This window comes from Xiphophorus maculatus, chromosome 17, assembly GCF_002775205.1.
Source record: "Xiphophorus maculatus strain JP 163 A chromosome 17, X_maculatus-5.0-male, whole genome shotgun sequence".
Classification (NCBI taxonomy): domain Eukaryota; kingdom Metazoa; phylum Chordata; class Actinopteri; order Cyprinodontiformes; family Poeciliidae; genus Xiphophorus; species Xiphophorus maculatus.
Genome location: NC_036459.1, coordinates 19,491,687 through 19,505,116, shown reverse-complemented (window position 1 = coordinate 19,505,116; position 13,430 = coordinate 19,491,687). Strand labels below are relative to the sequence as shown.

The following is a 13,430-nucleotide window of genomic DNA, read 5'->3' as shown; positions in this document are numbered from 1 at the left end:
ATAAAATTATAAGGAAAAAACAATTCTTTTTCTATTGGCTCCAACACTCTTCCGTAAAACTGTAAGCTTAACTCCTGAAATAAATCAGGTTTCTTTGAACGTAAAGTGAACTACGATGCAATAAGCGCAAAAATCACTTCGTTGTTACAGTTATGACCCTTATTGTCTGCATATGGTTTTGTGTTTTGGAGCTTATAGAAGACGCCTAAAATATCTTTTAACTCCTGGTTGTTATTTTTTATTATTACCAATATTTGTTCTGGAATCCGAAAGTCGTACTGAAATGAAACGCACCACTATGGTTTCTGTCAGCATACGTCAGATGACGGTTTGCTCTATTAGAAGCGGATCCAGTCTCTCGCCGTCCTTTTACTCTTGGCTTTAGTCGTACAGGTCACGTGTCTCGGAACGTTTCAAGAACCTTTAACATGTCAGAAGACGCTGAGTTTAGCAGCTCTTCACTTAACTCGCCAGCAGCAGCGAGGACCAAATTGTTTCTGGTTGAAATTCAGTTAGTCATGAGTCCTGTCTTTCAACTCACAACAAGCTGTGATACTGAGCAGGTTTGGGTTTGCAATCTGAATGTGTTCTTTGTCAAGAGACGAATTGGATAGAATTTTTCTGTTTGATTAATGCTTATAGTTTCTAACTGAATTGAACGGAACATGGGGTAAGGTTAAAGAATGTCTCTGAGGCAGACCGCTATTTAAGTGCTACCGGAATTTTACAGCTTTTTATGACGGAAAATAAGCTGAAGATTTGGTAACATATAGTGGCTTTACTCACCCGTTAAAATGCCTGATTTTTATGATTTCAAAATCACACCATAGTATTTGTTGACTTATTTTCAACAAATACCATCCTGTATAGTTCAAGAAAACAAATTTATAGGAGGAAAAACTACATATAAAATAATAGAAATTGCCATAACCTTGTTGAATTAGGTTGCATGGTGGTGCAGCACTGTTGCCTCGCAGCAATAAGGTCATGGGATTGAATCCTAGATGTCCGGGTCTTTCTGCATATTCTCCCTGTGGGTTCTCTCCAGGTACTCCAGCTGTCTCCCACAGTCCAAAAATTGGTCTCTCTAAATTGTCTTTCAGTGTGTGTGTGTGTGTGTGTGTGTGTGTGTGTGTGTGTGCGTGTGTGTGTGTGTGTGTGTGTGTGTGTGTGTGTGTGTGTGTGTATTCCACATGTATACACACCCTTAAAATAATACTTTATGATTCCGTTTCAGCATTCATTCTACCTAACTTCACATCAGCCAGCAGAAAGTAAACATGATGAACCTGATGGAGCTTTGCTCTCCTTGAAGGATCCCTAACATTTGCTGGTCTGCATTCTTTAGGCAACAACAAGGAGAAAGGTCACAAAGGATCAAAATTATCTCACAGTACAAGTGTATCAGTCAGAAGAAGGCTACAAAAAATGCCCCAGAACTACACCGGGACACAAAGATAACAGTCAATAATAACAGAAGAAACTGATGGAAAATGAGTGCACTAGACAGCTGCTGGAAATGACTGATTTTGTTCATGTGGAAACTTCCTGCCAGAGTCCCCATCCTTCTGGACCAACACATAGGACTGGGAGACAGAATTTGTTGTTGTAAAGAAACTAGAAGGAATACATTTTGTGTCAATGGAACCAAACTTGTTGTTTCAGTACATACTTCAGCAGTACCTTTGATACAAAACAATAAAAGAACACTGAGGTTTTTAATAATATATAGAAAAGCTTCAAATACCACTTTATTTTTACCACACAGTACATTAAAATCCTAAGACAATATTTTTGTGCCACAGAGTTTTCAGGGATACATTCAAATAATAATAATAAAAAGACTTCCAGAGAGAAAGGTTTGGTGTGGCCTAACCAAAGTCCAGAACCAAATCTAACACATATGTTGTGGGTCGCCTGAAGAGGTCTGTGGATCAGAGATGTTTCACAATCTGAAATCTACGAGGAGAAAAGCTGGCCTCATCAGGAGTGTGCAGACTTACAGGTGATCCAACTTTAGCTGTGTCCTTATCCGTTTAGTAAGAAGCCGTGCGCGCGCACGTCCTGACTCCTCGAGCGTGGTCCTGATGCTAGTTCTCGGGGACGCGCGTTACGTCACCACTCGCTGCGTGGGTCACCTCGCTGCCCGCATCCAGCGACAGGCTCTGCATCCTGTAAGGCCCGTCCTGCCACCACCATCATCATTATCATCATCATCCTCATCTTCAACACAGCGGCTCATCCTCCCTTTTTCTAACTGAAACAGTTCGCGTGGGCGAGCGCGTGCTGTCCACCTTGCGCTGGCGGAGAGTTGCAAGAATGGCCGAGAGCGAGGCAGACACGCCGAGCACACCGATCGAGTTTGAGAGTAAATACTTCGAGTTTGATGGAGTGCGGCTGCCGCCCTTCTGCAGAGGGAAGATGGAGGACATCTCCAACTTCTCCCTGAGAAGTAGCGACATATGGATTGTTACCTACCCGAAATCAGGTAAACAAACCTCCTGCACGGTGGTTGTTGCTGCTTTAACTTATTGTTGGGCTGGCTCTGCAACTTCATTTATGTAATGTTGTCAAAGCTTAAAAATAACAGTGCACATAAATGGTTGTAATGTCGTTTTGTCAAAACTATGATTTGCAATGCAAGTTGTAAATTTGCTCTTATCTGTTTTTATCCACATGTGCAGCCGAAATGGGTTTTAGAGTCCACTCACAGCATTTTACAGTCTGCAGGTTGTTTCATAATCACCTGCCAGCAAGTGAGTGAGTCACATCACATAAACGGATTAAACTCTGGTTGCAATGCATTACAGCCCACATCGTCTCCTGTGGTCTGTGTCATCCAGTTCAGCCACAGACACAGCTGAGCTGGTCGGTGTTTACATGTCAAGCTGTGCAGGGTGTGGGCTGCAGAGCAGACAGCCACAGAGGAACGGTAGGTGTGTGGTGAACAGAATAAGAGAGGTGAATGATTTCCTTGATAAACTGACTGGTCAGAGCACAGGGTGTCAGAGATTCTTAGAAACACTGGGACAATTTAAGGAAAAATCAGCTGGAGTCTCACCAAATACTAAAAATATGTCATCATTCTGTCCTCTGTAGGATAATGATCCAAAACATAAAGCCTAACCAAGCCTGCCCTATGCATGGACTTACCTCTCATTACAGGCCAGCACTCTAACCCCAATTTATAAATATTTAATGTTTTCTGTCAATCATCTGATATTTTCATTTATGGCTGCTGAAATTAAATGTGACATGCGTGACTAACATGCATTGATGATTTTGGGGTGTGTACAGATTAAGGAAACTTAGAAAATGATGGGAAAGAAATTGGAAAGTGTCAGTCATTAAAGAAAAGTGGTTTGTGAGTAGGAGTTTAGTGATAAAAAGTCACTCCAAAACTTAAGCTGTCTGAATTCTTCAAATTGACTAATATAGAAGTTGTACTCTTCATCTCAGGCCAAAGCTCAGCCATCTGAGGAAGGACTGCACAAGAAAAGCAAATAAATGAAGTAAACCCAAAGCAAAATAGATCTAAACAGAGAAAAAACTATAGTAGAAAACATTTGACATAAAAGTTGTATATACTTAATATTTTCAGATTTTTTTTCAGTTGCTTAAAAGTTGTAAATTTCTTCAAAAAGATTGTTATTGAACATTGTTTTTGAGAAATACATAGGAAAAGATTACTATGTGAGAGGGATTGTCATCCTGGGGCCCAGGGGTCCATCCAAATACTGAGGTGGCCCTGGGCCTAAACAACACAGAAATGGTTCAGCAGAAACAGAAGTCATCTCAGTTAGACTGAAAACTTCAGGAGGTCTGCTGGCTTTATTTACCCTGAGGGTTCACCAGGAAGATAAAACTGTCAGAATCAGGCACAAAAGTTTAAACTGAACTTAATTAGTCAAAGTTCTCCATGACAGTTTTCAGTTATAAAAACCTTTATAGAATAATATATACAGGTTTACTTCCTGCAGGCAACAGTACACTGGATGTTGACGCCTGAGGTCGACTAATAATCTCTCTATATTGTACAAGATTTTAACATAGAAATATTATACAGTAATCAGAAGTAGAAAACCAGCTCCTTATTCTACAGTTTGCTTCGTCAAGAGGGTCTGGACTCTCGGCTATAAAGAAGCCATTGCTTCCTGGAGGCATGAACTCTAGGCGGGTGTTAAAGTTAAGTCAATATTTGGAAGTGTGAGCAACATGGACTGAATGCCTTTGTTTACCTCTATCACTAAAACTACAGTTAGACTATAATTCAAAACAGAGCAGAAAATCAACGTCATCATTCATAATTTCTCCTTCTGTTCCCTGATTGGCCCAGTCAAAATTCAACCAGAGAGAATCTGAGTCAATGGGAGAAAGCCCAGACTGTGCTAGTAGCCAGATTGTTTTCGAGCAGAGTTGCACAGGAATGCAATGGCCACGCTAAGTACTGTAATTACCAATTAGAAAATTTTTGCATGAAAGTTGACATTGACTCTGACTCAAACTTTGAATTAATGCTTAGACTGATCTAATCCTGTATTTATGCCAGTCTATTGAATAAAGGACCAAAAATGAAGAAATATATCCAGCGTTCTGTTATGAAACAGAGACAGAGAGTTCAAAGAAATAACATCCAAGCTGTTTTTCTCAGTCTCAGATGTTTGTGGCATTTATTTAGGTCTCCAGGGCAAAAGTAGAGGGCAGATCATTCTGAGAAGAGATTTCAAAAACATAAGTTTCATAAGTGTGACATGTGTGGGTTATAGTTCAAGACATTCCAATATGTGCTTGGACAGAACTTGTTGACCTCAGCAGCTTTTCTACAGTTTCCCATCCTCTCTATTATAGTTATGTGATAACCTTGTTTATTTAACCAAGCTCCATGTTTCATGCTTTTGGGTCACTTTGTGCACCAGTTGTACTGTTAGTGAGCCTGTCTCACATCTTGTCCTGAGATAAGTAACAAACACATGACCGTGTTTGGGACTCTGCAGAGCTTTCTGATGCCAGCAACTAACTTGTGACTGTCTTAGCCATTAGTAATACCAATATTTTATAACCAGAAGAAGAGAGAGAGTACTGTTGGTTTACCCTATAAGAGCAGTGAGGAAGACACCAACTTCCTAACACCAACACACACCTTTGTTGTGTAATAACAGAATAAAGTGACTCACATGCAATATGCCGACACGCTGTGCTATAAAAAAAATATTTGTCCCATTTCTTGTTTTCATTGTTGTCTCACCCAAAGGCTTCAGATTATTAACCCAATTTTGATATTAGACAAATATTGATTTTTGGAAGTGCAGTTAATTTTTACCACCTCAGGCAGGTCTTCTTATCCAGACCTGTAGAATCAAGGAATCACTTAAATAGAACCGTTCTGACAACTGAAGTGGGCTGTGTCGAAAAGCAAACCATCATGCCCTGATTTTAACTAACTCAAGATGCAGTTAGAAAGCTAACTGGCATGCATCAGTCTAAAAATGGTTACAAAGTAATTGCTAAGGCTTTGAGACTCCAGAGAAACACGGTAACAAAAGAAGCAGAACAAGATTTAAAGCTCTGCAGGCCTTCTGATGTTTATGGTTCAACAATGAGAAAGAGGCTGGGCACAAATAGCCTCCATGGGAGAACCACTGCTAACCAAAGCCTCTTCTTAATCTTTCTTTTTTTAAAACAGAATCAACTAGAAAGACATTATTGTCTTTGCATTGGATCATAGTAAAGTTTACAGTGGACCCGTCTTTTTTTACCCATTCAGGGAATTTCTGTGCAACATGGCTCAAAATTATCAGTGGAAAATTTGCCCATTGACAGTTCCCTGAACATACAGGGAAATGGAAATGAAATACTTTCAACAATCTAAATCCTTTTCTAATTATATTGTCACAAACTGACAATGTTCTTGAGATTCAGGCATATGTAGAAAGCCACCTGTCATAATCACAATAAAATAAACAAATCATTAAGATTTACTTACATAAGCAAAGATAAATACTTATGTTAGGAGTAATATGGAACCTTAAGTTGATTTGCTTTAGAATACTTGCTACAGCAAAAGTCAGAACAAGTCTACTCGAGGACATTATGAGTTCTTCACAGATTCTTTACAGAAGTGTTGAGCTTTCCAAAAGAAATAAAAAAATGAAGACGATATGGTCATTTGAATGTTGGCACTATCCAATCCATCATTTTGAGAAAACAGCTTTCAAAGTTTTCCCCAAACTTGCTTTGCAACCGTGGGACGCCAGTGGAATCCACAACTATAGATGTGTGAAGAGCCATTCAGAGACCATATGCTGAGTATTTCCCCTGCACTAAACAACAATGCCTGCTGGCTCACATTACTCTGGAAACCAGCTGAATTCAAACACAAAGTTTACTATTTTAAAACCTCAAAAACTGCTACATAAGGCATTGAGTTGTTTCGTTACATATAGTGTAGTTTCCTAAATATAGGAGCCATAAGCTTGACGCTCTCCATCTTTTCCCTTCAGTCCACTTGATGACGAAAAAACGACAACCAAAAAAAGGACTGGATCCTCTTAATATGGTTTACTTCAGAAATAATAATAAAAACGGTACAAAGGTTACCTTTCCACGAAAAATAAAGAGAAACGACAATTTAAAAGGAAAGAGAGTGAGGTCAAAAAACTGTGTGGCTCCACTCCAACTGCCCAACAGACTCTCGTTAGCCACACCCTAAAATCCTTAATTCCAATTAGATATGCAAATTTGCAAGACATTAGTGTATCCAAATACAGTAAATTACTATGCAATAGATCCAACTAGTTAACATCTTTATCCAAATACACAAATTATAATAAGAAATATGAACATAACTTATCCTAAAGTCTGAATGAACAAAAACTGAATTTAGGCTTCTACATATAGGCCTGTCGCGATAAACGGTAAATCAATTAATCGTACGATAAATTAAAACTATCGACGTCATTTTAATTATCGGCATTATCGTCTCTTCCGGCCTTTTTCTCTTTCTGTTGATGACACCGAATGAAAAAAGGCTCAACTCCAGTGCTCTCCACTGACCCTCCCTTCCTCATTTCCTTAGTGTAAAGCCCAGCGCACACGAGCTGTCGGCCGATTGTCGGCCCATTTTCAAAACCTGACAGATCACACATTACCCGACAGAAATCCTAGGTATAACGGTTTGATCGGGTTCGTTCCTGCCGTGTGGTGTCCAACAATGGGCACAAAATAGTGGCTACAAGTCCAGTGAACTAATTTTAAAACCAGGCATTAATCAATGCTTTACTACAATCTACCTGCGATGCATGTGGCTAGTGTCAGCGTAAAGTCCTGAATGAAAATCATTATAACCTATTTATGTCACGTTAACGAAGAACAGCTGAAAAGTTACCGGGTTTATCAACTGCGGTAGCAATTTCGCTCCAACTCCTCCTCTTGTCTATATTCTTTGCATGTTGAATAAACATTAATGTTGTTTCCACATATCATCTCCAATGTCCACTGGACTTCGGGTTGCGAGGTCAGCTGTTTGGGATTCCCCGACGTAATTTCCCCTCAGAAAACGCGGAGGAGAATCCTCGCTTTCTGATTGGCTACCTGTCACATTCAACAGGCTGCGTTAACGATCCCAGTCGGGAAAAATTCCTGATTTAGATCGGAGCGGCAACGAGGATCTACCATAACACACCACACAATCTTAGAAAGACCAACATCCTAAGATTGTTGTAAGGGGAAAAATAGGAGCAAAAAATCATGTAGTGTGAACTATTGCATCAGGTAGTGGGATGTGCCCATTGTCTCTATTTAAATCTAATTATTACTGAAGGGCAACATAATATACAGACTTCATAATCTGCACTCTTTTGGTTGAATGCAGTATTTATTTCCACTTTGGGTTTATGTTGTTTAGTTTTTTTTTTCAAGTGAGTTTTTTGTTAATGGAGACTGAGAATCCATTTTATTTTTGTTTTTGGTTGTTTTGTTTATTTTGTTTATCAGCTCAAGTGTTAAGTGTTCTTTTGAAAATAAAGGGTATCTATCTTTGGCAGAAAATTGCATGCATTATTACATCATTTCCATTAAATCAGTGTAAAAAGGTCTTCGAACAATATTATCGTTTATCGCAATAATTTTTGAGACAATTAATCGTTGAGCAAAATTTGCTATCGTGACAGGCCTAGTTATATATTCAATTAGTATATTCTGCAGAAAAGTGAAACAACCCTCTCAGAAATGTATGTCTTTTTCTTCTTTTTCTCTGTTGTGCTCAGCTGATTTGTTCCCACTTTCTTATTTTGACCATAATTTTATTCACCCTGGAATTTTAAACTCTTGATATTCAGAGCTGCTTTGACCAGAGATTCCTGTTTGTTAGCTCAGACATCAGTAGTTACAAGACCTTTCAAAGTAACCTGTGAGAATTAGTCATGAGCAATAAATAATTACAGAAACAGTATCTGTAGGAATGAGGGAGAATTTATTTATTGGCTGATAGCAGACGCCTATCTTTATCCTGTTATCTTATGAACTGCTGGACTTAAGCAGTTCTTCCCACATTAAACTGACTGAGATCAAATTTCTTTTTATCATATCAGCTTTGCACATGAGGTCACAGTAGACTCATTTAACCTTTGGAATAAGGTGCAGCCTATACAACTCCATATACAGATCTCATTTATTCTTTAGCAGTGTTGCAAAAAACAAACAAAAAAAACCCCCAGGAATGTTTGAAGTTTAAGTGTCTGACTGCTTTTGGTTCATACTCTAGAGCAATGGTCCCCAAACCCAGGGCTGCGAACGGGTACCGGGCCGCGCAAGAAAGAATTAAATATTTCTGTTTAATGCAGGGGTCTAAAACTCGCGGCCCGCGGGCCAACTGCGGTCCTCGGGACGATAGTTTGTGGCCCCCCGCCTTAATATGAAAGTTTAATGTTAGGTCGGCCCGCGAGTTTGATTTAATTGGCACTTTTCAGTGTTGTGTGCAGAGTTGAACGAACTTACCAATCACGGTGGAGTATATTGCTCTCGGGGGCGGGACATCGGCCAGGCCTATTTGCATTTTCTATTTGTCATTATTTGCATGCGGTACATGGCAGCTCCCGCTTCACGTGCTTCAGCATCCGGTCTAGACCGGAAGTTGCTGATCAGTGTAGTAATTAAGGTTAGGCGCTGTAACGCTTGAGTTGTGTTTAAGGGAGAAGAGGAGGAGGCAGATTCGTCAGGACGGTCAAAAACTCACAACCACACTGGTACTGGGAATTCCACAGTGTTGTCCTTTAATAAATCTTCACCAACCTTACAAAGCCCGGTTGAACGGCTGCTATATTATAAGACATGAAAATTGAGCAGCGTCCAAACAACCCGTAACATTACTAAAATGTTAGGGAGCTAACATGTCTGTCTAGCACGTTTCTCCCACGCTCTCTTTGACATTATTAGCAATACTAGAAAATCTTAAAGAGACACTACACAATTATGGCTGTTACAGCCCCTGACTACGGCCAAATATGGTAATAGGCAATCAGAAAGGTTCGGCTGAGGAGACCGTGTGTGTGAATGCGGCCCAACCTCACCCAGACTCTACCTCCAGCGGCCCCCGGGTAAATTGAGTTTGAGACCCCTGGTTTAATGTATTATTTGAATCTGGAGGATCTTTTATTTTGAAAATCCTTTAACCGGATTCTCTCGGTTACGTCTTGCGCGCCAACATTGAGCCCACAAGCAGCAAAATGAGTAAGAAATAGAGCAGATGTATTTGGAAAGTTTCGTTGCAAAGGGGAAAAGGCCCAGAGAAGAGACAGAAGAGTGGATTTATCCCACGCCATACATGATTCCCACATTCCAAGCCCTCTCTGCATGAAATGGTGACCGGCTCGTTAATGAGGCAATGAAGCCTTCAAACTGCTTTGCCACCTAGAGACCAAGCACCCTGTGCATAAGCAACACTGGTGTCATTGTCTCTCCTCACTCCCAGATGGGACCGTCTCGTTGCAGAGAAACAAGCTCAGGGATCCCATTAGTCTTTATCGTGAGTTAAAATTTTCACAAAAGTAAAATGTTCGTTTTTGTGGCGCATCTGTATCTTATTTTGAAAGGATATGTAAACGTTACCATAGCGACCAGAGTCAGAGAGCGTTAGGGCAGTGATCGAGACGAGATGAGAGAAAAAAAAAAAAAAAGAGACGAGATGAGAGGAGTATAGCTTGTGAGTTTTAGGTCTGGTTCACACAGCACGATTTAAGGATTGTCAGTAGATTTTCCAAATTTCTGTGACCACACACGACACGAACCAATAACAATACAACAGGTTCGACCGGTTCGTGAGTCCAACCACACGGCAGGAGCAACACATCACACACGAACCTATTCCACAAGAAAATTCAGTAACCCCCCCCCCCCCCCCCCCCAACATACCATACGTGAATTTAGAATAATCAAACACGGATGACGATGCAGAAGCAGTAGTGATAGTTTATGGACTCATTTTAAGCGATAAGAGGTTAACAAAAAGAAAATGTGTTTGATAAAAGACGGCGGGAGCAGCCGCTCTATTTGCTGCACTATGATTTGGAGGAGAGTTTATGTTTTTTCGTGGTTAACATTTTTAACTGAATAAAAATGTTAACAGTACACAGGTAGGTCTGGCTTAAAATGAGGAAACAAAAATATTATACAAAATATATTTTATTTATACATTCTTTTACAATATTAAAATAGACTTTATTATTCTAGTTTAAAACCCAATAGTGCACAGCAACTCAGGACACTAGAAGCAATTCGAGACTTAAACAAAAACAACTGCAAACCAAATTAGTAACCACGCAAATTAAGGACACAAAATAATGTTAGACAAAACACAAAAAAACAAATCTCATGTTGCGTCAGCCCAGTCCTATGACGCTGCGCCCAATTCATAAAGTAAAACAACAAAATGGGCGTGCTGTGGTGGCGCAGGGGTAGCACGCCCCACGTTTGGAGGCTTTAGTCCTCGACGCGGACGTCGCGGGTTCGACTCCCGGTCCCGACGACCTTTATCGCATGTCTTCCCCCCTCTCCTCACCCTCCTTCCTGTCTGCCTACTAAAGAAAAAAATATATATATGAACTAACGGTTTGGTTCTGTGGTGCCTATACAACTATATATATACTATATAATCGACTATATATACAGCTCTTTAGCACAACCTATTCACAATTTAACCGAAAGCATCTAAAAAATGCACCCAGGTGAGAGCATAATATCAGCAATCTGTAATACCAAAAAATAACAGTAAACTGTCTGCTGACAATAATAAAACCACTTAAGGTAAGATGAAAAACTGTTACCTTAATCAGCCACACAACAGCGTACTTTCAGATGCTGCAGTAAAGAACCACTGAAATGCATCCGAAAAAGCAATTAAGGTGGTGTGAAAAAGTGTTTGCCCCCTTCCTCATTTCCTGTTTTTTTGCATGTTTGTCACACTTAAGTGTTTCGGAACATCAAACCAATTTAAAAAATAGTCAAGGACAACACAAGTAAACACAAAATGCAATTTGTAAATGAAGGTGTTTAGTATTAAAGGAGAAAAAAAATCCAAACCATCATGGCCCTGTGTGAAAAAGTGATTGCCCCCCTCGTTAAAATAGATTATAACTGTGGTTTTTAACACCCGAGTTCAATTTCTCTAGCCACACCCAGGCCTGATTATTGCCACGCCTGTTTTCAATCAAGACATTACTTAAATAAGAGCTGCCTGACACAGTAAAGTCCACCAAAAGATCCTTAAAAGCTACACATCATACCGAGATTCAAAGAAATTCAGGAACAATTGAGAAAGACAGTAATTAAGATCTATCAGTCTGGAAAGTAGTGATGGTGAGATGAAGCCTCATGAGGCATTGAACCACTTGAGCCAACTGGTTCGAGAAAGGGTTCATTTCTTGAGGCTTCATGTGCACACAAAACCACCTACTGGCCAGGTGTATAATCACAGCCAGCTGTATCTTAACACGTGTGATGCATTGAATTTTTGTCTATTATGGCTCTTGAGAATGACTTCACAAAAGATGTAGGACGAAATCATTTGTCTACATAAATTATGTATACACATATGTGTATAATAAAATATTGTTTGAATGTATTCTCTGTGTGTAATTATTCCCAAAATAGTAGTGTCATGTGATATGGCATGTTGTGTAATAAAGTTTTTCTGTGACTCTAGAAAAATGGCATGGGCTTAATCAGGCAGAGGACAGTGAAAGTGCTTGTGGAACTAGGGAGGGGGTAGTGAATAGGCTAATGCTTGTGTAACTTGGATGATTTCATGCATTTTTATTAAGAAACAACAATTTCTCCACAGTTTTGGTTTCAAACGATTTCTCTTTTTGACACTACATGGATGAGGTGTATTATTGTACCCCAACTCCTTGAAGCACAATAAACACCTCACCTTTACAGAAAATAAGAAACAGTGAAAAATACAGTTCCTCATAAGCAAACCTAATGCATCTGCAAATATTCAGTTCACCTTACCTTGTTAGGGCTTATCAAATCGAAATGTTCCCACATAGGGGAAATCCTCCCTTGCTTCGCCGGCTCCATCCTACTCCTATCCTGTCCTCGCGCTCCTAAATCTATCTAGCGAGCTATCTATCGATCTATCTATCTAGCTAGCTAGCTATCTAGCTATCTATTCTATCTATCTATCTATCTACTCTATCGATCTATCGATCTATCTATCTATCTATCTATCTATCTATCTATCATCTATCTATCTATCTATCTATCTATCTATCTATCTATCTATCTATCTATCTATCTATCTATCTATCTATCTATCTATCTATCTATCTATCTATCTAATCTATCGATCTATCTATCTATCTATCCTCTCTCTACCTCTCTCTCTCTCCGCTCTCTCTCTCTCGAGTGCGCATGTGGAGCGTCTGCTGCATGTGTGGAGTGGAAGGAGAACGAGTGTGAGGTTTTTTAAAGGCTTGATTGTCACTTTTTACAGTGGTGTTTCATCTGTTTCGCACGGTAACACATTTTTGTTTTCACTGGTGTTTAAATAGTGTTTTTTCCGGCAGCACCGAGTTTTTTTAGCTCGGTGCGATGGCCGGGAAAGTTACGGTGCTGCTGGTTTTAGGAGCCTTTCACGCCGACATGGTATTAAAATACCAGTTGGCGTGGATTTTTCGGTTGAGGATTGTGGGTTGGCTGTTGGGGGAACTTGTTGGGTGTGACAGTGTGAAGGCAGCGTCCAGGATGAACAATGCAGTGGTTATGTTTTTGGACTCGATTGATAAAGTGAACAGCGTAGTTGAGAGGGGAATTGTTTTGAAAAATACTCAAACTACTGTTTTCCCTTTAATGAACCCTGCTAAAAAAATCATTTTGTCTAATTTGCCACCTTTCATCAGTGACGATGTGTTGTTAAAGGAATTGTCACGTCA

General features: G+C 39.8%; 1 protein-coding gene across 3 annotated transcripts in view; it reads left to right on the top strand.

Moving 5' to 3' along the window:
- The first annotated feature begins 2,002 nt into the window (after positions 1-2,002).
- The window catches only part of sult4a1 (sulfotransferase family 4A member 1), a 63,557-nt gene continuing 52,129 nt past the window's right edge, over positions 2,003-13,430 (top strand). Inside the window, exons 1-3 of one of the 3 annotated variants that reach the window (XR_002754277.1) lie at positions 2,003-2,174; positions 2,267-2,488; positions 2,685-2,756. Coding sequence is in view for 2 of the 3 variants with exons in the window: in XM_023350519.1 (XP_023206287.1) it covers positions 2,320-2,488; positions 2,685-2,756 (241 nt within the window). In the remaining variant the exon portion in view is untranslated. The remainder of the gene's footprint in view (positions 2,175-2,266; positions 2,489-2,684; positions 2,757-13,430) is intronic. The other 2 variants (XM_023350519.1, XM_023350520.1) reach the window with 2 other exon arrangements.